The sequence below is a fragment of the Solea senegalensis genome, linkage group LG1 (genome assembly GCF_019176455.1).
Source record: "Solea senegalensis isolate Sse05_10M linkage group LG1, IFAPA_SoseM_1, whole genome shotgun sequence".
Taxonomy (NCBI): domain Eukaryota; kingdom Metazoa; phylum Chordata; class Actinopteri; order Pleuronectiformes; family Soleidae; genus Solea; species Solea senegalensis.
This window is the reverse complement of record NC_058021.1, coordinates 39,204,845-39,232,726: the sequence shown is the minus strand read 5'-3', so window position 1 is coordinate 39,232,726 and position 27,882 is coordinate 39,204,845. Positions and strand designations below refer to the sequence as shown.

The 27,882-nt window shown below is 40.6% G+C and overlaps 1 protein-coding gene across 2 annotated transcripts in view; it reads right to left on the bottom strand.

Annotated features, from left to right (window-relative positions):
* ahrra (aryl-hydrocarbon receptor repressor a) overlaps positions 1–27,726 on the bottom strand; it is a 59,454-nt gene extending 31,728 nt beyond the window's left edge. The window contains exons 1-3 of one of the 2 annotated variants that reach the window (XM_044043608.1): positions 27,372–27,726; positions 26,941–27,033; positions 25,129–25,310 (exon numbers count right to left, since the gene is read on the bottom strand). In XM_044043608.1, the coding sequence (XP_043899543.1) occupies positions 25,129–25,310; positions 26,941–27,008 (250 nt within the window). In that variant the 5' untranslated portion in view covers positions 27,009–27,033; positions 27,372–27,726. Of the gene's footprint in view, positions 1–23,231; positions 23,328–25,128; positions 25,311–26,940; positions 27,034–27,371 lie in introns of those variants that run through there. The other variant, XM_044043618.1, reaches the window with a different exon arrangement.
* Between the last annotated feature and the right edge of the window lie 156 nt (positions 27,727–27,882).

The following is a 27,882-nucleotide window of genomic DNA, read 5'->3' as shown; positions in this document are numbered from 1 at the left end:
ATCTCAGCTACATATCCTAAAGGTGTGTGTGTGTGCATGTGTATGTGTTTATGTATGTGCCAATGTGGGGGGGATTCCCTAAAGCTTGTTCAGTAAATCCTCAAACAGCACAGATTCTCAGGCATCGCGTGCAGCAGAGTGGGAATCTCAAGTTAAACCACACCTTCCTACACACACACACAAACACACACACACACACAGTATATACAACCGCTTGTAACAGAGGCCAGTGTAATGGCTAGGTGCAATGCTTAAGCCGGTGTCGTGGGAGGGTTAATGGATTTCAACCATTTATTCACCTGTCATCCCCATTAAATCCATAGCTGGTCCTTCCGTGACCAAATGCGACCTCTTATCTCTATAACAGCCTTCATCTGGTTAACCTCAGCCCCGCTCTCTCTCCTCACTATACGTCAGTGGAAATGCACATCCCCTGTAAGCTAGTGGCAGCAGACGGGTGAAACACAGGATGACACTTATCTGCAGCTCATGTAAATGTAAAAGCAGTGATCCAGCAGACCTGCCTTTACCAAGAAATGCCTTTTGGACTCATCCTCAGCCTGTTTGCAATTTTGCCATGGCTGAGACACCTTAAGCCAAATGTGGTTTAGAAGTTAAAGTGCAGGTTTGGCTGATGAATCTCATATGCTGGGGAGGTTTCTGTTGCAGTGTGGGTGGTCAGTTCACAATAGATCAGAGCAGTGACAAGAAAACCCAATCCAACTGTTTGTGTGTGCGCAAGAGTGTGTCGTGGCGGTGGATGTGTGTTTGAGGGTGAGAGTTCAGCCTATTATGGTCAACTACCCAAAACATGTCATTGCTGAGAAATGAGTGGTTCTCCCCCTCCAAGTTATTTTCAGTCAAAGGCTTCTCATTTTGAAATACATATTGTAAAGGCAGCAGATAGAGAGGGACTATCTATATGAAAAGGACATTGTTTTGCAACCTGCAACCTTTTAGTGATACATGGAGACAAACCAAAAGTTGCTGGTTAACACACTGTGATCGTGGGACCGTGCACTTTCCTGAGTGTTACTAACACAAGCTGCCGTATTCTCGATGTCCTTCGGTACAAGCTCCACCTTTACTGGAGTGACAGGACTCATCGAGAACACGTTCGGCTTCTGGGACCTACAGCACAGTTGTAAAATTAGCTCACAAATTTTGCTTTGCTCATTGTGGTCTGGCACGCTACAGCGAGAGGATCATTTCAAGTGTAGACAGTGCTTCCCGATGCTCACACATCGAGAGGAACTGGTACCAGATTAGACAAATGCGCCACATGTTGTTGTAAATCTTGACAAATATGGCAGATGTTCGAGAGAAAGTATTTAAATATACAAAATACTGTACTTCCTCTGTCAAATCATAAAACGTGTGGCAGAACATTTTATTTTGTCAACAAGTTGACACAAAATTTTAAAACTCATTTTAAAACAGCCTAGGACAACATTTTAATTAGTGACACAGTTTCAGAGAGCTTCAATCAAAACCTCTGTTGAAAGAGAGAGAGTCAGTATCTAAATGTATAGAAAAATCCATGATGCACTCATCCCTTCACCTTTTAAGTACTCCCTGACAGGTAGGGGAGATAAGCAGGACATAATATATTATTTGTTTTGCTTGGCAGTGAAATGCCTTCAAAATATTTATTTTATCAGGTTGATTCATTTATTGCAAATACACATGTTGCAAAAGGAAATAGGCATAATTGAAGAAAAATAAATGATGCCATTGAAAGAATGCATCCGGCCCCATTCTAGTGTGCAAACAAGTGTCCAATGCCTGAACGCTAATGCGTGTCCATGTGTGGAGCCTTGATGTGTACATCTGACACCACTGTGACATGTGAAGCACACCACCTGTGCAAACAGCACTACAAAGACATCCCTGTTTTCAATGGACTGGCCCTTTAATTAGCCTTTAATTGAGCCACAGTGTTAAGACAGGGAGACACAGCCAGATAGCTGTGCAGTGCACAGGAGCAGAGCAGGGAGATTAACGGCATGAATGACTGGAAAATTACCTTTCCTAACATCAACCTCTCAGTAAACAGACTCTTGAAATGGTGTGATCAGCATTTATGAGAATGACCTGCAAAGAACGAGACACACACACCCATACACCATAGCACCCCAGGATTTACAAACCACATCTGAGGAGTTATGCAACGCTCAAACATGTGGCCAGTATTGAAAACAAACCGTAGCACGCAATGGCGAAGAGGTCATTCTCAACTCCGCCGCTTTCTCCGCTCTCTCTGAATCTCTCTCAACCCTCTCTCTCTCTTATTCCCAGAGGAGCGCTTGAGCTGCACACAGGGTAAGTGGTCAGACATTATTAGGTCAGCAACATGCCACTGAGTGTTTTTTTTTTCCTGAAATGAGTCGGCGCCTTAAAAAGTCTTAACACAGCAGCAGCAGTGGCAGCAAGCAAAGCCGTCTACTTTTAGAGCCATTGATGAAACTAAGAGCAAGGCAAATTAACCAAGCAAGCTGGAATGAAAGAGATAATGACACTGCAACAACTGATAATGAGGTGATGGTATGAATCCATGGAAGACACCGCAGCTAAAATGAAAGCTTGCACTCAACGGCTGATAAAAAACATGTGACGGCTTCTTTGAGGTTCTGTGCGCTGTGTAATTTTCATGTACTCGCTACCACACTGGTGTGGCAGGAAGCCAGACGCAGGGTCGTCTCGTAGAATTATAACCAATATAACAGACTTTGCTTTTGACTTTGGGATTTCACATCGAAACAACAAGTATCTCTTTTGTTCAAAAAGTTGCTTTAAACCTGCATAAATGACCCCAACAGTGGCATAACTGAGCAACATTTTGCCAAACTTGAGCTAATTTGAAGGAGTGACAAAAGTGTTTTCGTGATTTGATTATACTAATCTGAGGAAAGTAACATGTGTTATGAGATTCAGATTTTTAGAGGCATTACATCTTGAATTTGGCAGAAGTGATCATAACTACTACACAACATTTGGGCCTAATTATGGACATAAGAGTTTATGAGGAGTTAAGCCACCTTTGTGGAATGATAGGAGTAAAATATAAGAATTGCTAAATGAAGGCCATATTAAAAATGCTTCAAACCTCTATCAACTGCAGAGATAGTAACAACTGTTGTGAATACGACCATATTCCACGGATGAAGGAACTGTTGGGGGAAAAAAGGTGTGAGGACACAGTAAGATTCCGCAGTTTTCCCCCCACATCCCTTCCTTTCTTTTGAAGTATTTGATGGGAAACCAGAGAAGTGATTCAACAGGTGATCTGAATCTATGAAGTACATGTCAGTTTTTTTCCACATGGAAAGAGAGCGCAGCAGTAGATTAAATGAAAGCAGCATGTGTGGATGCATTGTTCTGAGCATATGTGTGTATTGCATGTGCATGTGTGTGTGTGCACGCAGCATCCTGTGGAGAAGCACAGGGAAACCATACTATTGTGTGTGTGTGTGTGTGTGTGTGCGTGCATGTGTCAGCATACGGTATCCTTCCTACCTCCTGCTTCACCAGCACCTCTACTGAAACGGACGTACAACAATAGAAAACGCTTTCTTTTGAAGGTCTTGCTTTGCTTTGTAATAATGTGCCTAAATCTGTGACAATGTTTCGCCTAAAATAAGACAAGGCGAGCATTATTTACTTTGAGGAGCGCAAAAACAACCTTCAAGCAAACACGAAGCAGAAATATTCCATGATGCAATCACATACACGGTATTATTTGTGTCAAGATTCACATTCAAACTATTCAAGTCATTCTAAATGTAGCAAAGTAATCGAAACTAATGGATTTGTTTAACAGTTTGGATTAAAACTGACCTGAACACTGGGTCAAGAGAATACCTCACAAATATTTGGAAAATGTGTGTCTTGAGCAATCTGCTTTTACAGTTCCAGTTTCACAACAGTGTGGGGATCCAGATCCAAAGCCAGGTGTTTCCAATGTTCAATCATGAATATCTGACTTTGGACACAAACTGGTCTCATGTGACTTGACAACGTTTGTTTTTCTGCACCGTCCGAGGTGTGAATCGACAAATCGTGCCACTTTATCGGGTTTGGTCACCAGATTCACTTGATATCGTGCAAGACACGGTGGACAGGAATCCTCATTGGCAAAGCATGAGTGGGATATCAAACATCCTCAAGTTTGCCCCAGGAGAGTGGAGGAATGCCTCTGTGACACACCATTAAATTCACATTTACCCACATTCCTACTGGATGCAACAGCTGTGTGAAGAATGAATTACAACATGTAGCACTAGCACGGGAGCAAGAGAGAGAGAGAGAGGATAGGACATGCATATGGAGGGCGGCATGGATTAGCACGAGTTGCCAGTAATGTATTGCTTCCACAGGATGCCCCGCATGCTCAAAACAAGCTGTAATTGGCCTTGATCACGCTCAACCATTGAGACGTACAGTAAATGTGACAAGTGGTGCTGAGGGAGCGAGGAGGGGAGAGGGAGGGGGAGAGAGAGGAATGGGAGGGAGAGATGGTTAAGCAGTGTGACAGAGTGATTTTGCAGAAGAGGATGAACTGTAAATATTGACCCTGCAGAGCAGTGAAAAACCAGCGGGCAAATGATATCAGACACACACGCACACACAAAGTTGAAGCTCTGCATTCTTCTGTAGTAGCTGGTATGATTCTCCTTGTGATGACGGATGAACATAATGCTGCTTTTATTTTCTCAGAACCTTTGGGAAACACGGGAGAGCAGTCTCCTCAAAGTCTCAAAGAATCACGTTTCAGAGGTGTTACGTGCAACCGGGCTTCACACGGCGTCCACTTATAAGTGACTGTTTCCGTCTAAAACAATTCATGCTCTATTTAAAAAGACCTGAAACTAGCGATTATTACCTAACGGGGTCACTCAATGTACTGCTACTTCAAGGTTGGCTTCAGCAAGGAAACTGGTAGAATTACATTTAATAGTAAGTCCATTTTTTATGGTCTATGGATAAGTCTAATGTTTCATTGTACTGGAATGTCGCTTTATTACTGGAATGTTACTTTTTCTTAATGTATATATACAGTATATACATTATAGAGAGAGAGAGAGAGATGAATTGATCATTTTCTCAAGTGTTGTAAGAAGTTTCATTATTATCTATTTACTTTAGACATACTTCTCCTGACACATCCATGTTAACTTCTTACAGCAAAGCAGAAGCTCACACCCCCCACAACTCCCAAACTCCTAAAGCTCAAGCTCAAATCAGATGACTCTCTGACCCCATGAATGATCCTCAGACTTTGGGAATGCACGTCCAAACACATCTACTCCCAACACATTCGAGTTGATTGTAAACCTCCCTGCTGTTGCTGTTTTGGTATGTCGGGCCTTCACATGTGTTTTTAATGGCTGATGTCTATTTTCCCATTGAATAAAAGCCTGTTAAAAATAAATTTGAGATGATAAGAACCAATTTATTTTATTTTTTTTACATGAGCTGTAACAACTACAACTACTTTTTTCTTACTTTGCCAAGATACTCACAGCTGCCCAGTATTTAATAAGTGCTTAGCCACATTTCACCCACCTCATTATTAAGCACTTTCTATGATAAGAGTGTTTACTGAGAGGGTTCATAAACCAGGGTTTCCAGTTTCCATTGACTGACTGGGGCGTGGCTATGGGCAATAGTGTGATACTCAGCATATTTTGTGCATGTATATTTAAAAATACAGCCTTGATTCCATGTAGTTCCATACTGGTCTCATCTGTGGTTGTTTTTTAATTCCAACTGTCGTGATTACACATCACTGCGTGAAGTTACAATTATCACTCACAGTGCACAGTGAATGTTGATGCTGCTTCATGTCACTGCAACAAAGTAACTTTCAAGAAAGTCCTGACCATGAAACTTCGAACCATGAGAAAGTGGGAGTGAGCATAAGAGCGTGAGGGTTGGCAACCCTGTTTAAAACAAAGATTACAATTGTCACACAGACTCGTCCGTCCTTCTTCCCTCTGTGCTCCCTCTTTCTCCATCTTTCTCAGCCCCTTGTCCTGGTATGCCCTCCCTCTCTCCGTCATGCCACCGTCCCTGTGGAGCGACTCATGCATGGATACAATGTGCTCCACTGTGCTCTCTGAAATCTAGCATTACTGTTCACACGCGATTCGCACCAAGCACCAATACTCGGCCCCTCCTTCTTGTTTGCCCCCCCTCTCCTCCCCATCTTTCATCCCTACTTAATTCTTTTTAACCTCTTTATTGAGACAGAGCAGCAATACCTTTAGTATTATGTAAACTTTTCACCATAACAAGCTGTGTTCCAATCAAACACATCCGTCCTCTTTAATGTTTAACTTTACGTTACTATGTAGTTTTTGTGGTGACAGCAGAAACATAATCACCTTCCACTAGAAATGTATTTGATATACTGCAGAATCATTTTCTGACTTAGTCAGGTGAAAAATGGCATCATTTATATAACAAAAACATTTCAATTCATTCATTTCAAACATTTAGCACATACATATGTAAATATAGCAGCGTGTAATTTAGCAGCAGAGTCCTTCCTGCCCTCCATCCGTCTCCAATTGTTTCCATGTGGTCGGCCTCAAAAATCTCTCCTGGATATTCACAGCATACCACTGCCACAGTAAGGAATATGAAACCTGACTTTCTTTCTTGCTTCGCCCCTCTCGTCTTCCTTTTAGTCTTGGTGACAAAAATAATCCCTTCCTTTCTTCATTTACTTACTGTCATTCACTCAAACGTACAGTTCAAATAAAGAGATGACTTCTACAGCATAATGGGCGATCAGGTGGTTTATGTTAATGTGTATATTTATAGCGCATGTGTGTATTCCTTATATAAACATAGGGTGTTCATGTACAACTACAGTGTTGTTGTTGTTTTTAAATAAAGCTTTTTTGTTTCTTTTCATTTTAAATTGTTAATACACTATTTTATCATGCAGAAAATTAGGTCTTAGGTGTTAAAGGGTTAAAGGTCATGGTTGGGCATTTAGTTTGGTTAAGGTTAGGGTATGGGGTAAATACATTATGTTCAATAGTAAGGATGCTGCGTGTGTGTGTATGCATTTAATACTTTGAGAAATACGTGTGTGGCAGCTCCCCATTGCCATTCAGTGACAGTGAAGCGTACTGTAAGTCACAAATAAACTCATATCTGCAGAGTTGCTCTCTCGCTCTCTCTCTCGTTCTCTCTCTATGTCGCTCACTCCTTCCATTTCATTTTCGCTTACTCTCTCACTCGCTGTCTCTCCGCTCACTTCAACAGATCGTTTTCATAACCACTTTTCTGAGGTCACAGCCTTGTCTGCAGTAGTCACGCAACCCTTCGCCTGCACAGTCAGCTTTACATGCACACATGTGCACACACACACACACACACACACATTATACCACAGCAATACTACACCACACTAAACCCCGTCTTAAAGAGACAGTGTGCAGCTCTTTCCCAGCAGCCACAACATGCTTTACAGACTCGGCTTTTAAAGGGTCAGCGTGTCTATTTTTGGCTCTCATGAATGCTCAAAGCATTCCGACGCTGCAGGCAACACACATGCAACCTGTGGCTGCAGAGTAGGAAAGCGATACCAGCTAAAACGGATTTTCTGATGAAACCTGTGACTGTGATCACGTTTAACAAGTTAATACTTGATGAGGGATGTTTTCAATTCAGCAAAAAGTAAATAGAAAAACAAAACAAATACAGTGGCTCTGCTCTGCGGTGTCTTTGCATCAATTTTGTTTTGGCAGCTCTGGTAACATTCTGACTTTAAAAATGTATGTGGTAAAAATGAGGAAGAAATTTCTCTTCCTTTTATTTAACAATGCCAGATGCGATGCAGGTGAGATCCCTTATTTTATGAGAGAGAGAGAGAGAGAGAGCAAGAGAGAGAGACGGTGATGGCAAAGTAGAGCAGCCAAATTCTTTCAGCATCCAACAGACAGAGCATCACATTGTTCTTTCTTGACTGGGCCTATCTATCTTTCTCTCTCTCCCTCTCCGTCCTCTTGTTTCTGTCTTGTTGCTTCTCCTAACACCTTTCTGTCCTCTCATCACCTTTCTAGCATCAGGATAGTCGGTGGAGGAAAAGAACGAGAGATGACAGGGAGCCAGAGGAAGAGACAGTGGGCAGAGAGATTGTGAGATGACAGTGATCTGAATGAGTTTAGGAATACAGCAAAAACAAAGGGACCATTCATGTTTCTGTCAAATACTTTCTCATTTTTATTTTTTATTTTTTTTTTTACAAAGGCAGTGTGTTCTCCATATGACAGATGTGCCTGAGATCTGATACCAGCAACTTATGTTGAAAAGAGGCCAAAGACAAATTGTTGTACCTGCAATACTGCTGCTTGTTACAACATATTTGAGCTTTCATTTGACTCAGATGTTTTCCCAAATGTTTCCTAAGATGAACATGTTTCTCTTTATACACATATATATGTGGCTCAATCAAGTCTGAAGAATTACGTGAGTAGTGTATTTATAATCGTATGTTGCCTTTGCCTTCTGATCAACTGCAGTCATCCTTGCTCTTTATTGGAACACGTGATTTACTGATTTATTGCTCCAGTGACCTGTTTACAATGCAGATTTAGCCACACGTTTGACTGATTTCAGAAAGCTTCTTATGGCCTTGCCAATGACTTATAATGCCATTTCAAATTACATGTCTGGGTGGAGGTGCTGCACTACAAGCCCTCCCCTATCTAATAAAAGCAAGAGAGAGCCACCAAGCTCTGATATAGTGGTAACATAACATCCTGCACAGGGATGTGCTTGATTTAGGGTTGTACTTTTCAAAAGAACAACCCTAAATAATGCAGTTTGAAATGCTACTGGCTTTGGTAATAACAGCTGATCCGGTTACGCCTTTAGGCAGTAAGCCAGCAGGGCATGTTTACATTTGTGACTCACATATGATCTCGATGTGTCTCGTTCGCGACCTTGTACACAACTCAAGAACTTGAGAACTTGAACTTTTCATTGTGCTCCTATGTTACCTTCAGTCTGCACATCACGTGTCTCCTCTCTACTGGGGTGTACGCCATGGTGGTAATATGGTATTACCTGCATTTACGCTGTGTGTAATCAAAGTTGGCATTTTGATGTTCACACTACACAATAATTCTTCTTAAAAGCGGGAATGAGGATTTTCTAGCTCATCAAATCTTAGTTTGTGTGTTTTTGTCATGACATCACCAGCGGGGAAGGGGGCAGGCCACAAAACAGCCTCAATATGGCCTGGAAATTGACTGAGAATTTGGCCGGGAGAGGTTGCATGAGAAGGAGAAGGACTTGAAGTAGCAGGGAGGAGCGCCTTGCCAAGAGAAAAGGCTCAGGCCTCAAGGCTTTTGGCAGGTGTTTTGTCTCTGCTATCCATCCAGCTGCTGACTAAAGACATGGGAGGTGTTATAAGGGAATCTATCAAATGTACAGACAGGCTGTAACCTCTGTAATCGTATGCTTTCTTACTTGTTTCTACAGAATGACAGTGAACTGCAGTTGTAACCAGTAAGTTGAAGCCAGACATAATCTTCGTCTCTGTCTTTGCTGCACGTACAGCTGAGTCGAAATGACTCCGCAAACTCTTTGAACTGAGCAAACACTTGAGAAACACTTAACAGATGAGTAAATAAAGAGATAGAGAGTCGAGTAGTTAAACAATAATCAAATTTATAGTGAATTTTCGACCAAAGCAGATTCAGCCTCGTCAGTGATCACATAATTAGGACAAAATTGGGTGTAAACCTGACCTCGCCCATCTGACATTTTAATAAAGATGCTGACCCAGTGATGGATGAATGTAGACGTGGTATTGTGTTGGCCAAATGAATCATGCAAAAGCCTCATTCGCTTCTGTAGAAAACAGCAATGATGTGTTAATAAATGAGGTTTAGGACAGGGTAACAAAGAGGTGAGCAAAGTGAGGCTAGAAAAATAAGGAATCAGCGGCTTCCATCACTATGAGTCAGACGAAAAAAGTGGTAGTGAGAAAGAAAAAGAGAGAAGAGAGAGAAGGAGGCAGCCTGAAGCTGTACACTGGTACACAGTTAGGTTGAGAATGTCCAGGCCTCCTGGCCAAGGAGTGGTGGCACCACAAGAGAGGAAGGATTAATCCGAAGATTAACGGGCTCAGAGATGGCAAAACAATTTTTTTTTTATAAATCCCTTGGGATCTGAATATATTACATATTGCACAAAAAAGAAAGTGACAAATAATGAAAGACATGGATGAATGGTAATAGTGGAGCGTGAATAATACAAAGGGAATTAAAAAAAAACAAAAAAAACACACACACAAGGGGAAATGGTGGCCTAGTCTACGCAAGTGGAAAAACTGAATCAGCAGCAAGATGACCACTGCTCCAACAGATCCAGGAGCTGGGGGGGAGAGGCCTCCAAACATTCTCATACAGCCACAACATCCACACTGACCACCGATTCACGTGCTTCCACCAGCTGAACTGAATTATTGTGATAAGAGGAATACAACGGGACTTTTCAAATTCATGTTAACAATTTAAAAAAAAACGCATTTTTAAGTCACACTAACACACCCAGATAACGCAACTGGGAGCCAATCTATTACTGCATCTAAGTGAGCTGAAGTGTGTGATTGTATGATGACGTCTTTGTGATTTCTCTGTGTTTTAAGTCGTGAGAGTCAGATGAGAGTGAGATTTGGCCGCATCCATATCATGTAATGTGAACAACACACCGAAGATGATGTTTTTGCCATGCAATTAGCATCCATATGCGTGGAAATGGTCTTAAAGAACCATCGACTCAGCTGAAATCCTCCACCCGCGAGACTTTAATTATCAATATCCACTTCTAAGTGTTTCACGTAACATAACTTTTTGTTGCTGATGTTATTATTCTGCCTCTGTCTGGTCTCTGTGAACAGCAATGATGTGACATTATTTGAATGCTGTGTTCTGTATGTGAAGCAATACTATCAGACCTGATCATACCATTAGCACAGGGGTGGGTGGAGGCAAAACTGCTGAATGACTGTTTTTTTTTGAGCAATACAATTCTCTTCTGAAACGTTTCATGTGTGCTTCTTGTGTTCGGTCATACTCTAACTTGTGTGCAGTTGTCTTGCTTTATTAGCACAATGCCGCCTCTATCTGTCTTGACAGAAAACGAATCACCTCCCATGTGCATCACAGGAATGTTGCCGTGCAACACACTATCTAAACACCCGTTTTCCATGAAATACAGACAAAGCTGTGTAGGCTTAATCAGCATTGTGTGAACTCATTTGACAATGGTGTGATTTTGTTTCTACTTAAGTTACACATTACCTGCTTTAAAAAGGCAGACTTCCCTGTTGCATTTATGAGCTAATTCTGCGTAATTGTTCTCCATCCAAAGCCACAAATAACTCCTTGCTTTAAGCGAACATGACAGACAAGGACTCCAATACGAACAGATGGTGAGATTGCGCCGTTCCCTCTAAAAATCTGCACCAGCTCAAGTAAGAAACCTTGACAGATGCAAAACAATCAGTGTTTGCTGCCCCTGTGTGTGCATGAGAGTGGGCATTTATAAAACTATCACCGCATTATCATGCCTGAGACATGTGAGCGGGTGCGGCATCTTCATCCTTAACTCGTTTAGGACATATTGAGGTCATTTTCCCCGGGTTTACACAACATTGCGTGAGAAGGGAAGGGTATCCGGTGGATCCAATTGCCCTCTGTGAGGGCGGCAGCGCCTCCATGAATGTGGCCTTTGAGTGGCGAGAGGCCAGTAGACATGCAGACAGCCTGTACTTACTGTATCTGGGAAATAGGCTTGATGCGACTTCAAACAGCCACAATGATGTTATTATGGTTCCCCCCCCTCCCCCCAAGCCTGTTTCTCTCTCTCTCTCATTCTCTCGCGCTCTCTCTTGCTCAGAACTCATGAGTCAAAAAGAGGGAGTCTCCAGTGATCTGTTGTTTATCCTCTTTTTACTTGTGGTAGGCCTTTGACCAATCACTGCTTTAATTTCACTTTAAATGGGCTAAGATGTTTTTAGTTATCATTCCCTTTAGCACATCAAGCAATGATCATGAGTTTGTTTTCTCTCTTTTTTTACAGGGAAAGATTTCACGACATTTATTTTATTAAGCAAAAGGGACAAGTAAAAATTTGGGGGTGTTTTCCATGGAGGGACAATTCATATTTAATGTTAAGGTTAAAGGATCAGTTTGTGGAATGCAACGGAAAAGAACAAGCTTGAAATGCTCACGCCAATAAGCCATACACTTTCAGAAGCTTTCTTTTTTCCAGATAAATCAAATGAAATATAAGACAGTAAATATTGCAAATACAAAGTTTTAACAATTTGATGGAATGGCACAGTAAAAAAATACATAAAATGATGCAAGTGGCAGGCAGCGATGGCCGACAAGTGGATGTGTGCAGCTTTGATTTTGGAGCTGTATTTGCAGACGATTTATCATCATCTTTGAGTGAAAACGTCACGTTTTTTTTACGCTGAGAAATGTAAGGGGTAAATATTTCATCACATTAATTAAAATGTCGCAATAATTCCACAAAGTGCTCACTTACTTTTTTGCTATAGAATTAAAACTATACAATGTGGTTCTGGTTAAAATATGTTTAATTGTGTGATTGACAGTTTAAAGGGTTAAGATTTGAAATATTTATACTCAAGGCTGTGCAGTCACCACAGAAACATACCAGCACTGCACTCTGTTTCCACTTCATAATCGCTCAAGTACTCAAACTAATTGTTATCGCACACTGTAAAAAAAAATGTACATTGTACTAATGTACATTTTAATCACACTGCAACCTATTATAGGTCGGGAAATATTGCATTAAAAATCAAAAACGATTGAAAAATTATGGGAGCGGTGTATGTAAAATAAACATGGGTGGAAGTGACAGATGACACTGTACAAAAACAAGGATTAGACTGTCAGCGCTCTGACTGGATAAATGCGGGTGTGTTTGTGTGTTTGTGTGTGCGTGTGTGTGTGTGTGTGTGTGTGTGTATGTATGTATGTGTGTGTGTGTGATGCATATTTAAAACATTTGCAATTTGATAATGAAAACAAACCCCAGCACATTAGCATGGAGAATTTCCCAGCTTTGCACGCAAACTTAGGGCAGGGGAGGGCCCCTGTGTGTGTGTGTGTGTGTGTGTGCATGTGTTTTGCTGTGGGTGAAGCCAGCAGCTGTTTAAATTCGGTCTAACAGTACTCTCTCTGCAACATGCCAATTTAAACACGATCCTCAGGGACAGAACCAGAGTCTGACACTTCTCTTCACCACCTCTTTCAGTCATTTTCTCTCCTTGTCCTTGTCTCTTCCTTTTTCTCTCTCTCATACTGTTAGGAATATATCACATGTTTCCCCACTGAGTTGACATTAAATGTGAATTTAGCTTCACAATATCAATAAATCCAGCCAGTACATTACACACAGAGCTCATTTATCTCACAGCAACACTGCAGTACTGATGCGAGGATCTGACTCGATTTATTTGCTCCCTGTCTTTACGAGGTCAAGCCATTGTGCCCGATGAATAAGTCATTAGATCAGTGTTGCCTTCGTCCCTGAAAGGTCCAGAGGTTTGTTGCCGTGGCTCCTTTTCTAATAAACAACCAAACACAAAGGAACCACCATTATAGAAGGCAGCTCATTCACGATCCTGGCAGATAGAACTAAACTCTTAGACATTTGCAGCAGTAAAAGGGTCATATCTAAGCAGAGAAGGTTACAGACATCTAGTTTGAAGTATTGGTTTAATTGGATACACTGCAGCCAAAAAAGTTTTAAATCCAGATACTCAGAAGACAAGAGGAGATGGAGGTGCTTGTTTAAGGTCAAGTCAGATGCATTGTGAGCTGAAGGAGATAAAGTGAACTGGAGGTTTGAATGAAAATCTACAAGGAATGAGGTGAAACATTAAAGAAGGTGTATCAAAGTATTTTAAACCGAAATTAACCATAAAAGCCTTTTTTTTAAAAAAAGGGTCCTGTTACAGTGCCATCAGAACTATAATGAAATCTAACACAAAAACGTGAGCTCTGAACTCTGCCATGAAGCCAAATGTTGATCCATGATAATGACCTCTTAGAAGTTTTTGCATTCAATTTAAAAAAAAAAGCTTTCTTCTGCTTGCTTATTCACTCAATGCTTCTTTAACTCATATCGCCTGTGCCCCATTCTCTCTTATTTGCCTTTGAAACTACATTTTTTTTACCATGAATTCCCTTAGTGGGTCTTTAAGACTGCTGGTGTTAGAGCCAGAAATCAAGCATAGATACCACACAGACACACATACAGAAGGATGAACTAACTAATTCACACATTTATAAATGTAAAAGTTCTAAAATGAGTGCCCTCAGTTAGTAGTTTTTTGCCCCAAGTTTTGTAGTGTGGGTAAATGTGTATATGCCCTACATCTGTGTAATTTTGCAAATTGATTGTTTTCTTCTTGACTTTAACAGTGAAATGATATTTGAAGAGAAGCTGACGCATGAGGTATACACATGATGAAATCCCTAACCTAATGAATCATCTTGTTACAGGGCAGATATGCACATGCACACACACAAAAATGCGCACAATCCAAATAAATCCCAGCATTAGGGCCCCATTGTAGCTCTGTTTACTGACTTAAGATATACCTTTCTCCTAGCTAACAACTAATGCCTGGGGGGCTGAAGGAGTGAGCCAAACACAAGTCACGCAACTGCCTCTCTCTCTTTCTCTCTCTCTCTCTCTCTCTCACCCCTCCCACACACACTCTCTCCATCCTGGCTGCCTGGATACCTGGCTGCCCGGATGAGACATTTGCCACATGCTGTCCATCTTTTAACAATGTGCCTTGTCGCTGGCAAGTCAAAGATGATCCTGCTGCTGTTTACTCACGGTCATTTTGCCTCTCACTGCAGTGTCCAAGTGACTGTGTGAGTTACATGTGTGTGATGAGGAAAGCTCGTCTTCAGCCTCACTTCCACTGCTTGCTTCTCTCGTCTCGCTGCTCTAAAAATATTTTGTCAGGCTCACTCATTTGATGATAATTCGGCAGAGAGCAGGAGTTCATTTGGAGTTCATACTGCTCTGGATGCACCGAGTGCAGAAAAAGGCCTGCCAGCTACTCAAACCTATACACACACCACATACGCAAGCCCTTTTAAACACCCCATTGGATCACATTTGAATTAGCTCTTGTGATTAATTGGCTCTTTCTGACAGAAATGCATGCTTTACACAGATAAATTAATTGGATTTGATATCACAGGAATTTCCTGTGGTAAAGTTACTGGACACTTTGCCCCACGAACCAAATCTGAGCTTGACAAAAGGAACCCCCCTCACAAAGCCTCTCCTCCAAGTAACTCTAACTTCACATGACATGATCAGAGGAGCTATTTTTACTCGGGCCAGTTACGTGCTGCTGTTTTCCTATATCAAATGCTGATGAAAGCGGACCTCATCTGGCTGACGGTAGTTAGTGTATCGAGCTGTATCGGGTCAGATGCCACCTTTGGTTAGTGATCTTTCCAACCGCATGGAAACATATCGATTTACATTAGGGAACAACAGAAACCAGGCCCAGTCACTGCTGTACAATGAAGCAGCCTTCAATTAAGTTAAATAAAGGTGACAGACTAAACAAAATGCTCCCATATAGAGGATGCCCAGACAGCTAGAAGAGAGACACAACCTAATGACATGTTGTACACATGGATGTCATGCAATTCCATCTTCAGAAAAACATTACCATTTCGGCTTTCCTTAAAAGTATGAAAATCAGAATTCTATGATTATGAATTTGCCTTTCTGATGCCAAGTTTATAGACAGGTGAGGTTGTCTTCGAGGTTTCCTCAGGAAAAGGTTTCATCAGACACAAGTGACAGCTTGTTAAATGGCGTTGGTTTCTCCCTCTCACCCCCATGACGCTGGTTCGTGGTTTGTCTTGGTAAGACGTTGCCACGTATTGTGCCAGAGCAGCAGGGCAACGGAGTTCATTCATCAGCCACTATGAATAGCAGCTCCAGGCACTTGGTTTACTCATCAACAGATCACATTACAGACACCTCTGAGCTTTTTATGCTGGTGGCTATGTTAAATTGGTTGTGCCATAGCTAATAGGTGTTGGGTGTTCACCAGGAGAACACTGGTGGGCATTTGAGACAGAATGATGGCTGGTGTTCCGTTCATGCGAGTGAATCTATGTCATGCCATCAGTTGATTGTCAGCTGATTGTTGCTTGTCTCTAATCCATGCAATCAGGACAATGGAGATACAGAGGCAAGCTTGCCAATACGACAATTTGATTTCTTTCTTTCTACTTTCCCGTTTTCTAACAATCAAACACAACTCACATGTGTTCTTGTATTCTTGATAAATTGTTGAATTAAGTTTTGGGAAATTTGGTGTACCCACAACATTTTATTTTCCAGCAAAACTCAGGAAGCAGTTTTGCACAGAATAGCCTGCAGCACGCCACAGCAAATGAAAAAAAAAAAGACAGTTTGGAGCCTTAATGAGTGATTGAATGTGTTTTCAACATGTGGCTTTGGGCGGGAATAAATCTGAAAGCTATACTGCATGTTTGCATGGAGATAAACAAAGTCTGTTTGTTTGTTGTGAGGGGATGAATATAAATTGGCAATGTGACATTATTTAATCTAAGCCAAAAGGGCGTAGTTGAGGTTAAGTATGGTTAGAGTGGGGTGCTTGTAAAAATAGAACACTGCAAACCAAAAGCAGAACAAATGTTTGTAATAGGAAATACATCTGCCAAGAACATCATCATTCAATAAGTGTATGTTAAAACTGAAAACCATCACAGCAGGATATAAGAATTCTAATTGAATGCCATGATATAAAAATATGTAAAACAACAGCCGGGATTTGTCAGAAAGTTTGTAGCATCACTGTGTGCTTTAACTGCTTCCATAATATAATCATCATTTTCATCTCCAGGGCATTTGGCGTGCTTGTTGCTTCCCTCCGTGTCCCACAGTGCTTCTCTCTCTCTCAGGCAGCACCGCATGCTAGGCGGTAGCCTTGACAATAATTACACAAGACACCTACCAACAATAGTGTTGGGCCAACAAAGGCTTCTGCTCCTTCTGCATGAGTCCTGGCTGTCTATTCACACTCACTCAAACTCAAACACACACTCTACCCGTCTGTTCACACACACACACTTGCACACAAACACACCTCCCATTGCCGCGCAGCCGCCACTAGCTGTTACAGTTAGCGTCTAAGGGGGCCCCCCTCGGCACTGATTTGAGTAATTCACTTATGGCCTTTTGTGATCCCAAGGGGCTCCGCTGGCCCCCCAGGCCAGCTGAGTCCAACTCCACTCAAGCGAGTTCAGCGTCTGTGGCACGAGAGGGCAGGCAGGGACAAAGCCAGTGTCATGCCTTTGATTCAAGCAACTAATGAGTTAGCTGTGAGGATCCTACATGCATACGTCGGCTTCTCCATTCATGGTCCTCAACACATACAAGGGATTAGCATGGCTGGCCTGTCGCACTACTTAACAGCTTTGTGTGGCTGATTACTGCAGAGTGGGCAAACACTACACATGCAAGAGGGTGGGAGAGAGAGCCAAATTGCAAATAATGTGCAATTTAGCATATAATCATTAGGCGGGTAATAGCCGTGGTAGCTGCGACAAACAGAATAAAACAGCTTGACATTCCATAAAACCCAGCTCATCCAACCTCTTAGGAAATATCCAAAGTCATGAAAATGATCACATTTAAAGGCATTTACTGTTTACATATCTTAAATTAAAGTATTCACACTATTGTGTTCACAATAACTGAAGAGGAAAGGACAGAAATGATAAGGTGCTTTAGATCTGTCATACAGTGAGAACACATTACCATTTATACTAGGAATATATTAATCAACCAGAACTCTAACTCTGCAGAACTGCAGAACTCTTAGCATGCAATTATAGACATCGCATGTGGAGGAAAGAGGAAGGAGAAAAGCCTTCGCATTGGCAGTTAGTCTGATCACGCACTCAACATGTAGCAGGCGAGAGGTAATTTGCTTTCAAGGAGGTCAGTGAGAAAAACAGAAAGAAAGAAGAATCTGAAATTATTTGACAATCATCATGAGTACATTTTCTCAGCTGCACACACAAACGTCAGGATGATTTTCTTAATACATATCTAACATTTAATGATGTAATTAACTGATGAAAAGAAATTGTGTGAACGTGAGCTTCTGCATGGCTGCAGCTCTGGTTTGTCTCTAACGTGAAAGCTCATCAGCTTTCATTGCTCTTAAAAACCATGATCATTTCGTGCCACGAACACCAGTTCAGCACTGGCCAGTCTGCTTACATCTGTCCCCAGGCTTGTTGTGACATATGACATTTAACTGATATGATGGGCTGCTGGGAGGAATTCCTTGCGTCCTTTGGGCTTGCATGCACCATGTGCTTGAGGACTCAAATGTGCAATCATCAGGCGCAAATAAAGCGTCAAGAAATCAGCATGTGAGCATCGATTCACAGCTCATTGAGTTGATACTCATTGCCCACGAAGTTTAAATGATTCCAAGTGATTCCTAGTCCCACTCAGACTGTGATTGGGCCGTCAACAACAAGGGCGAACGAAAAGGTCTAAGGGTTTGACCTTCACTGGGTTTGAGTGTTTGCTTCAAAAAAGGTTTAGACAGATGTAACAAATGGGTTAATGAGCTGTGCAGCCCAAGTAGCCTTTGTATAGCCACAACATGAGAACCTCTGATATAAGTATCACAGGCTAGCCAGATTCCTTTTAACACCCCAAACTATCCCAGTTCTCATCAAATGATCAAAACTTCTTTAAAGCTGTAGCTAAAATGGTCATGCCAACATTTTAAAGTTGCAGTGTTTGTTCGTGCTTTCAGTCACACTCCAACCTTTTTGTCGCAGTCTCATTTTATAAGCACAGTGCTGCTGTTGCCTCCGTCTGTCTTGACATAAAATGGATCACTTCTGGTGCACACACCAGGGTACACAAAATATAACAAGCTTGATCGGCATTGTGTGAACTCAATTGACAATGGTTTATGAGTTGTTTATATTTAAAGTATCATAGTTCAACTGGGAGCAAAACGAAGAGTTTCATATGATTGCATGTAAACGTTTAGTAGAATGAGCTTCAGCAGGTCATAGACAAAGCCATAGAAATGACAATACCAATTTCTCCAAGAATGTGGGGAATTTACTGGTTGTAGTAAAAGGTTAACCACAAATACATTTACATTTTACTTCAAAAATTCAAACCAAAAGTACAGTGACCACACCATGACCTTTGTATTGCTTAACCATGTCACTTCATTTATGGTGCGTGTGCAGCTCACTGATTTGTCTTGGCCTCTGCCCCGGTGTCTTGTCTGTCTTTGGGTTGCAGAATTTAGAGAAGGAAAAAGCCTAGGGTTCACTGAGAGTTTAGTAAACACAAGGTCCAGCTATAATCTGACCTGAACACTCTTTCACCCCTGAGCAAAGACTTCATTCAGGAACAGCTATCAGCACCACTTCCCTCTTTGGGAAATTAAACACTGCACTTGTGTTGACTCAATTGGACACATATTTGACATGAATAAGAATAATATTAGTGAAAGCCCGGCTTTCACTAATATTATTCCCTTTAGCTATCTTCAATTTCTAGATGAGAGAATTAGAACCAAGAACGATTGTTTTCGTCTTGTTCTTTCCTTCCTCTATCATGGTTACAAAATCGTCTCCTGTCTGCCGGCTGACGTCATTGGTGGCATACACGAGGTGTGAGTCTGTGGGGTCTGTGGCCTTTCTCTTCCTCTTTTGCTGTAGCTCACCCGGCAGTAAGAGGCAGACAACAAACATCCTGAAACTGTCTCGCACACACTCGCAGATGAGCAGGTGCAGACGGCTGCTGTACAAACTTGGTGTAGTGGTGAGACGATCAGCATGCGAGGTTATCAAACATGGCGTATATGGATATGCTTGCACTTGAATCTCTCATCACATTTCTCTATGTCTATATGTGTGTGTGTGTGCTCCCATACCGCATCAACACCCTGAGTGGTCCGTCAGCTATGGGGGAAGGCGGGGCATTAATTGAGGACTTCCAGACACATACACACATTTATAAATGCACCTCACTCTGGTGTGGATACATTTACACCACAAGCATTTCGATTTGAGGTTGAGATTATTTTGGTGGTAACATTAGGTTTTGTGATGATATATTGCAAGACACTGCCAGCCTTCAGAGCAGATCATTTACTGAAAGCAAAGCAGTACAGATTTTCAGATTGTTGATGTCTCATGAAGGGCACTGCACATATTTTTTTTATCAGAAGACATAGAGCAAAAAGATGAAAACTGAATATTTAACTGAAAAGGGTTGAAAATAAAGTTGTAAAAAGCTACCAAAAAAAGATTATTACTTAACCAAAAATGCAGATTAAAACCTTCAAATTATATTTGTTCATCCACTGAAATTTAATCATCATCAGACCAAACAACTATTAGCTTCAGGCATTACAGATGTCAAGTTAAATATTTATTTCTTTTCACTTCTGTGGGAAAATAATTGTCTAACATATCAACTTTAGATTCCCAGTATGGATTGATGTTCCACATTCCACACAAACTCTTTCAGCCCAACAGACAGTAGCACTACTTTTGAAAAGGCACTGTGAAATAAGACAGAAACAGTCCAAAGAATATGACTCAGCATCAGCTAAATTACCATTTACCGTAAATATCTGTACAAAGTGTTACAAGAATGTTGATCTAAAAATCTAATTATACCTTTTTTTGCCCTTGAGGGTGTGAGGTAATTTCAGCTTGTCTGGAAAGTAATTTTACGGTCTCTTGAAACAAACAACAAAACAAGTCAACAAGCATCAAAACAGCTCTGAACACAAAACTACTGCAAAGGAAGTTGGTCCAGACATTTTTAACAATGTGAAACAATGTGTAAAATGTGACATAAAGGGATGATTATAATCATTTGGCTTTGATGTTGTTCACAGACAACAAAAGCTTTCTTCTTCTTCTTTTTATTATAGACACTAAACTCGTACAGAATCCACCAATCATCAACTTTAATCTGACTTCCTCTATGACCCTGTAATTGGGGCTGATACTTAAAAAAAAAAAGCCAAAAGCATAATAAAAATAAAAATATGTATTAGTTTAATGCAAGAAAGTTAAACAAGTTAAGAAAAGAAAGCATGATTTGGAGGTTCCTGTCAGTTAGTATGCAGCTGGTGCACTAGAGGAGGTGAAGGACACACTCCAGATCTTATGAGTGGAGGTGAGGACAGAGAAAGAGAGACTGGGGGGGCAATGAGAAATACTAATGGATTAATGCCAATGCTGCTTTCCAAGGGGAATCTGATGATGGCAACATGAGGGTCAAGACCTCAAGACGTCGTCAAAGCTAAAATTCTGCCGCATCCCATCAAAGAACCGCAGCACACAGTCAAAATAGCCAGCATGGCATTGCGGTGAGTAATACACACTCACAGTAAAACACAGGTGCACACAGGCTACCTTGCTCAAAGGCACTTTGCCAGCAGCTCTATAAAGAAGAAGAACAAATGCCAAGTCAAGCCAGCTGTCACAAGTTTACCGCAAATAAGTTGTTTTAAAAAACGTCTGTTGTATCGTGAGACAAGGCAATGGAGGAGCAGCGTTACACACAAACAAAGCACGCAAAAATACATCTAACTAAGCTTAGGCGTTACAAAAAATCCAAATCATGCTGGCAGCATATTTTGATGCATTATTACAAATTACCTCAACTGATATCAAGCCCAAAGCAGAGCAATACAACAGCCTTATTTATAGAATGACAGGGTGCACATTAGAGAGCAAGGACTGTCCCTCATTATGTGGTCTATGATCTCTGTCTTAAATCTCCCATCTGATTCTCATCAAAAGCTCTGTTGGCTTCTAGTTTTGTTTGAGCCAGTTTCAGTTCATATTAGTCAAATAGGCATCAAAGCAAGAGAGGATAAAGAGAGGATGAGGGGGACAAACAGATGAGGGAAGGATTAAAGGTGGTTGACAACAAAAAGCATGTCACATCTAGTTGAATGCAGGTGTTTTACGATACAACAACTGCAACAACCTGTCAGCAATGACACAAATGAATTAAGAAGGGGGATAACAGCTCTCTTTAGAAAAATAGGGTTGTAAACGTATTGAATGTCTCATACAAAGCAAAATTCTAGTTTCAGATAATGGGATAAAAAAGCAATGAAACACAGTCACGCAAAACAGACTTCTTTAAAACACACATCAGCAGAGGAGAAATAAAGACAATCGGGGCAGAAAGACAAAGGAGGGATAGTTAATCCTCAGGGTAAATATTTAACAAGCTCAGCAATTACAGTGAGGGCAGAGGCCTAACACGGAGGAGAAGGGAATTATAGCCTGCCGACTGTCAACAAACACACACACACACACACACACGGACCCTCAAGCAAAATTGCAAAAAAAAATTAGATAAAATAAGACATAACATTTAAAAAATGGGACTTACTGTCAGTGATTGTGTTATTATTATTAGGACATTTTTTTTGTTAGTTGAGTTAAGGCATGTTTCAGATTCAGGAGTGACTTTTTCCATTGTGTCCAGATCAATAACACACTACACCTTTAATATGACAAGAAGACAGACGACATTCATAACTTTATGAAATTACATATATCCAAATGATTTTATATAGTCTGTATTGTCTGTAACACAGGACAAGTTGGCTATCCTATCAAAATAATAGAACATAAGATATTAAATTAAGAGAAAATGTCTTCACATTGATTTATTTAATAATTTGATACTTTGAGCCTAATTGTGCACAAACTTTTTTTCTGTTTGGTGACAGACATGTGAATCATGGGGCATTTGTCCTGTAAACACATCATGGAATAAAGAAACTATGTATGTAGTAACAGTAACAGATGCACACAACTAGCAGAGGGGTATGTTTGCATCCAGTGCACTGGCACACAGTTTATTGTGCTCCACCCATGAGCCGTCACGCAACTGACACATGGTAGAATTTCAGGTGCTTCCAAATCCTCCTGCTCCTCTTGTCTCTGAGCCTCACACTATACATGAGGTACCCATCATTAGTATATGTATTTATAAATCATAAATCTACGTCTTAAAAAGACAAGGCAAGTGATACAACTCAACCTGAAGCCAAATCCTGTACTCACTGTATCACAACATCAGTCACAACTCAGTAGCAACTTCAAACAGTCCCTCCAGTGGACAAACAGGAAAACTGCAGTGGGGAGAAGCATATTCATTCTTCCTCTATGAAACAGATGATAAAGAAAAATAACACTTTCAGTTGCAGATTTTTGTGGTTTAATGTCATACGTCCATAGAATGAGTCACTGTTCAAAAGAGAAAAAAAAAAAGATATGATGATGAGTCGATCTAACCTACAGGAAGGATGTGGACGTGTAAATATTACTCATCTTAGAGTTATCTGGAAATGATCTGGCCTCACTCAGTATTTAAACACCAGTGTGAAAAGTGCAATTGCAAGACTCAGGCGACTGAAGACAAATGGACGTAGATCCCAATCCCTCCGGTTTTACTCTAATTAATCCCATTAGTGGGGAATCAAAAAACAGCTAAGCTGGTCACTTAAGCCACTGCTAATAAGGCGGACAGCAGATGCAGAAAAATCGAATGCAAGTTTTGGCATTAAAGTATGTTATGGCTATTCTGGAAAGAAGATATAAAATAATTATCGACAAATGCAACTTTCTCCTAACTTTATCAGCTATGAGCACTGCTAAACAATCCAAAGCAATATCACCAATCATCAGCTTATCAGATCACCATTATTACATTCACAAGTTCCCTGCTTTTACTGCACTGACACTCACTGAAGCAGCAGTCTGTCTCTGTGCGTGTTCAGCATGACGGTCCCAAAGACAACTTAAAAAGAAAGCAGGTTTCCATGAGGAATCTCTTCTCTCATCCTCCTTTCCGTGATGTTATCGTGCACATTTTTCCAGCAGGACAGTGAGAGGATGTTAATTTTCTTAGGGGGAAATCTAATTTCTCTTTGTCACATCCAGCTGTTCAGTGGCCTCCTTGAGGTTAAAGCAGCCACCAGAGCCGCCGGCAACAAAATAAGTTACAAAGATGCACATTAATATTTTAAGACGATAGTGGAGAATAAGACGTGAAGGCATTCACTGACTGAAGGGAGTGTGGGAAAACACACAGAGATGCCATCACAGACGCCTTTCACAAATAATCGCAGTCATCTTCACTAACTGAAAAAGAGTAAGAAGGGAAACTGAAACTACACCAAAATACAGCTTGAAGTATACCAAAAGAATTCACTGATAGAGATTCATACGTAAAAGTTTTCTGTCAACCATGAATCCAAAAGAAATAAAACCTGCATGTCCCACCTTGAATTATCTCTGTTCTGAATTCAAGTCAGTTCTTTCTTCTTTATCATGAGACATTTCTCAGGTTTGTCCATGTCTCTGAGAGAAGACCAGGAATGATCAGGCTTCTATGATCAGCCCTTTTCCTGTGGTCGTAGTCTGCACTTTAAATTGATTTAACGGTCACATGCTACTGACAAAAACTTTAGACCATGTACGGACGAGCAACACAGATAAACTGTATGTCAAAAACATTTGTTTGTGTGTGTTGTCATTATCACACATATTAATTAAAAAAATAATAATAATGGGTGAATATAGTTTGTAATTTACTGACTTTTCTCTGTGCAAAAATATTTTAATATATAGATTTTCTTCTCATAAAGTCAGGATAAAACGACCTATAAGGCTGCTACAGCCGTATTTATTAGTGAACATTAATTTGTTTTAAATAAACAGTTGCACTGGTATATTTGTGGTATATTTATGGACGTCCCCTACAACTACTCATGTTGACAATTTAAATGGTTTACCAAAGTGTCAATTTACATATGCTACATATACATGTGTATAATCAGTATCAACTCAGAGAATGCCAACCAACTCAAAGCCACACACTTGCACACACACACACACTTGCATACAGCAGATATCTGAGCCCATTCCACAGCAAATGTCATCTCTCGATTGCCTTTACCTTGAAAGAAGCTTTTGACACGGAGGTAGGAAACTGCAAGGCGCAGCACGGACAGTTTGTCCAGCTTGGAGATGACATCCGGGGGGAACGGCAGCAGGCTGGCCAGCCGGTCCAGCTCAGCATTCAGCCTGTCCCGATGCCGCTTGGACGGGTTGGTTTTCTCATTGGCAGTGGACGGCTTCCTGAGGATGAGACAGACAAAAACGAAATGGTTTTAAAATGCTATTCTTCTCTTTATGGCAAGGAAGATTAAATGCAGTCATGAGAGATTATAAACTGTGGCTATTGAGAGAGTGTATTTAATGTATCTTAGCATTAAAAATTTCCAAACACACTCATATCCACTCTGGGTGAAATGTAAAGCAATACCTGAGTCTGATGCATCCTGACTTTTTTTTTTGCGATCACAGTAAACTGTAAACTGTTTTTATTCGTGTCAGTTTGTTTTTATAGCTGTTCCTGGTTGTTATTATATAAACTTGTATGGTAACCACACCTTGCTTTGCCAACCAAAGCACAGACACATGACAACATAAACCACACATTTCCTTTTGAAACAGTCTTCCCCAATACATCATGCACCACAGTGCCTTATGCTTAACACTAGCAAATTTGATTTATTTGTCTTCACGACAAGAAAAAACTAATGACCTTGGCATTTTTATCACGTCAAGTTTAAGTTGTTATCGCATATTTTTTTCCAGGCTTACATAAATCTTGTAGTTTTACATTATAGTCCAATATTTTTATTTACTTAAACAGGTTGTGGCAGTTTCATTATTGCCAGTGATCCCTGATATTAAAGGTAGTGGTCATGCTGCAGCCACACTGCGGCAGAGAAAGTAAAATGGTTGCAAGTTATTTGTGTATTTTAATATGGTGTACACAACTTGACCAGCAGAACTTAACATGATCCGCATATGTAATGGTCAGCTCCGGTTTCCACCACTGAAAGTCTCCACAGAGACAGAAAGAGTTTACGTGAATGCTTTGACTTTGTTTCACTGACATGTCCTGATGAATAATCCCATTTTGCACTTCTTGGTGTTGAAGAATACACAAAGAAACAAACATGGAACTCAGTTTTTTATCAGATTATTCAGCCGATGTTTACTACACTTTGTGGGTTCAAAAACAATACATTATAACCATAAACACATTTTTATTCCAAAATTAAACAGGGTCACATCAGTAAAGTACGAGAAGCAGTGAATTATAATTCAAAGTCCTAAATCATGCAGTGGCATACATAGCAGAGTAGAATTTCAAATGTAGTTTCCAGTCCATGTTACAGGGGCCGGATTTTGATGTGGCAAAAGTTTCCTCTCAGATGAGCAGCGAAGGCAGTGCAAAACATGAAAACATAAATGCCACAGGCCTTTGCTAAATTACCACTTCCCTCTGCAAAATCTTATATAATACATTCACTATTCAGACATCAGGTGATAAGTCTGCTCCAAACCAAAAGTGAACCTCAACTTGCCTCATTTATATCAATTTAAAAAAAGAAGAGATGCCGACATTGAAATAACTTTGCAATATTGTATGTATGCAACAAGAAATTCTGAAATCACTATTTTACCTATCCTTAGATTTATAACTAGTTATGCTTTTCAGTCAGTATATCAGTATACATGCCTATGATTCAGAGTCATATACTGTATCTACCCTTAATAAGCCTAATTATAAGTTTTTCCCTGCATGTTACCATACCAGAAAACAACTTAAGATGCAGCAATGTTTCATACAACGCTGGAATAAAAAAAAAAGGAGAGGCTTTATTAACATATAGGCTGTGAGTATATCCTTAACTGTTTCTGGATGGGTTTCCTCCTCTTTCTGCCCGCATACATGCAGTCTCCCGGAGGAATCATAGTCATGCGCTCCGTGGAGGTAACAGGTGCGCTGCGGAGGAAATAGAGGGACGTTAACTTTACATTGAAGGTTGTGAGCGTTATAACAGGTTCAAGGTTGGAAGAGAAAAATATAATAGTAATTCTCTAGGTTCAGTATACAGTAAAACCCCCACATCCCAGGACAAATGAATCAATGATTACAACTGCAACAACAGCACAAGTGTAAGTTAGAAAATGCTGTTTTAACTTAAACTACAAGGACGGTTAGAATTTATCTTATTAATTTAAGAGAAGAAAACGCGGGAGCCTTGAAAATAAGCGATTCAATTGAATAATACATAAATTAATTAATTAAATCACACCAAAACATAAAAAATGGTCACTAACCCAATTTCTGTGAGGATGTCAGTTAATTCCAGTATAGTGTTGGTGGCTGCTGAGCCACATTCACTTTTAAGTGCAGAAAAAAAAGAGAGAGATGCGTCTCCCAGGGTGCACCGACGCGGTAATGCCAAGTGATAAATCCAAGGGTGAATAAAATAAAGCGTCGAGGTCCTGTGTGCGCGCTCCGAGCTGATGTTTTCATCAGCTGCACTCTGCTCGGGGCAGATGTTGGCTGATGCTTTATACCCAATTGAGTCGCCTTCACTTCCTCGCGTTTCAGGTGGCGGATTCCTCTGAATGACATGTCGAGCTCTTCGCACGCAACTCTCTGCCCCTCACACACACACACATCACACACACACACACACACATACACACAACACACAAACATACAAGGCTTATGCTGCTTTCATGTTCTGCCTGGAAATTGGATTTTTCTGCTTAACATTATTTTCTAATAGGCATAAATTCTATTATTTGTGACATTTTCCTAACAAAAACGTAAGACTGGCGT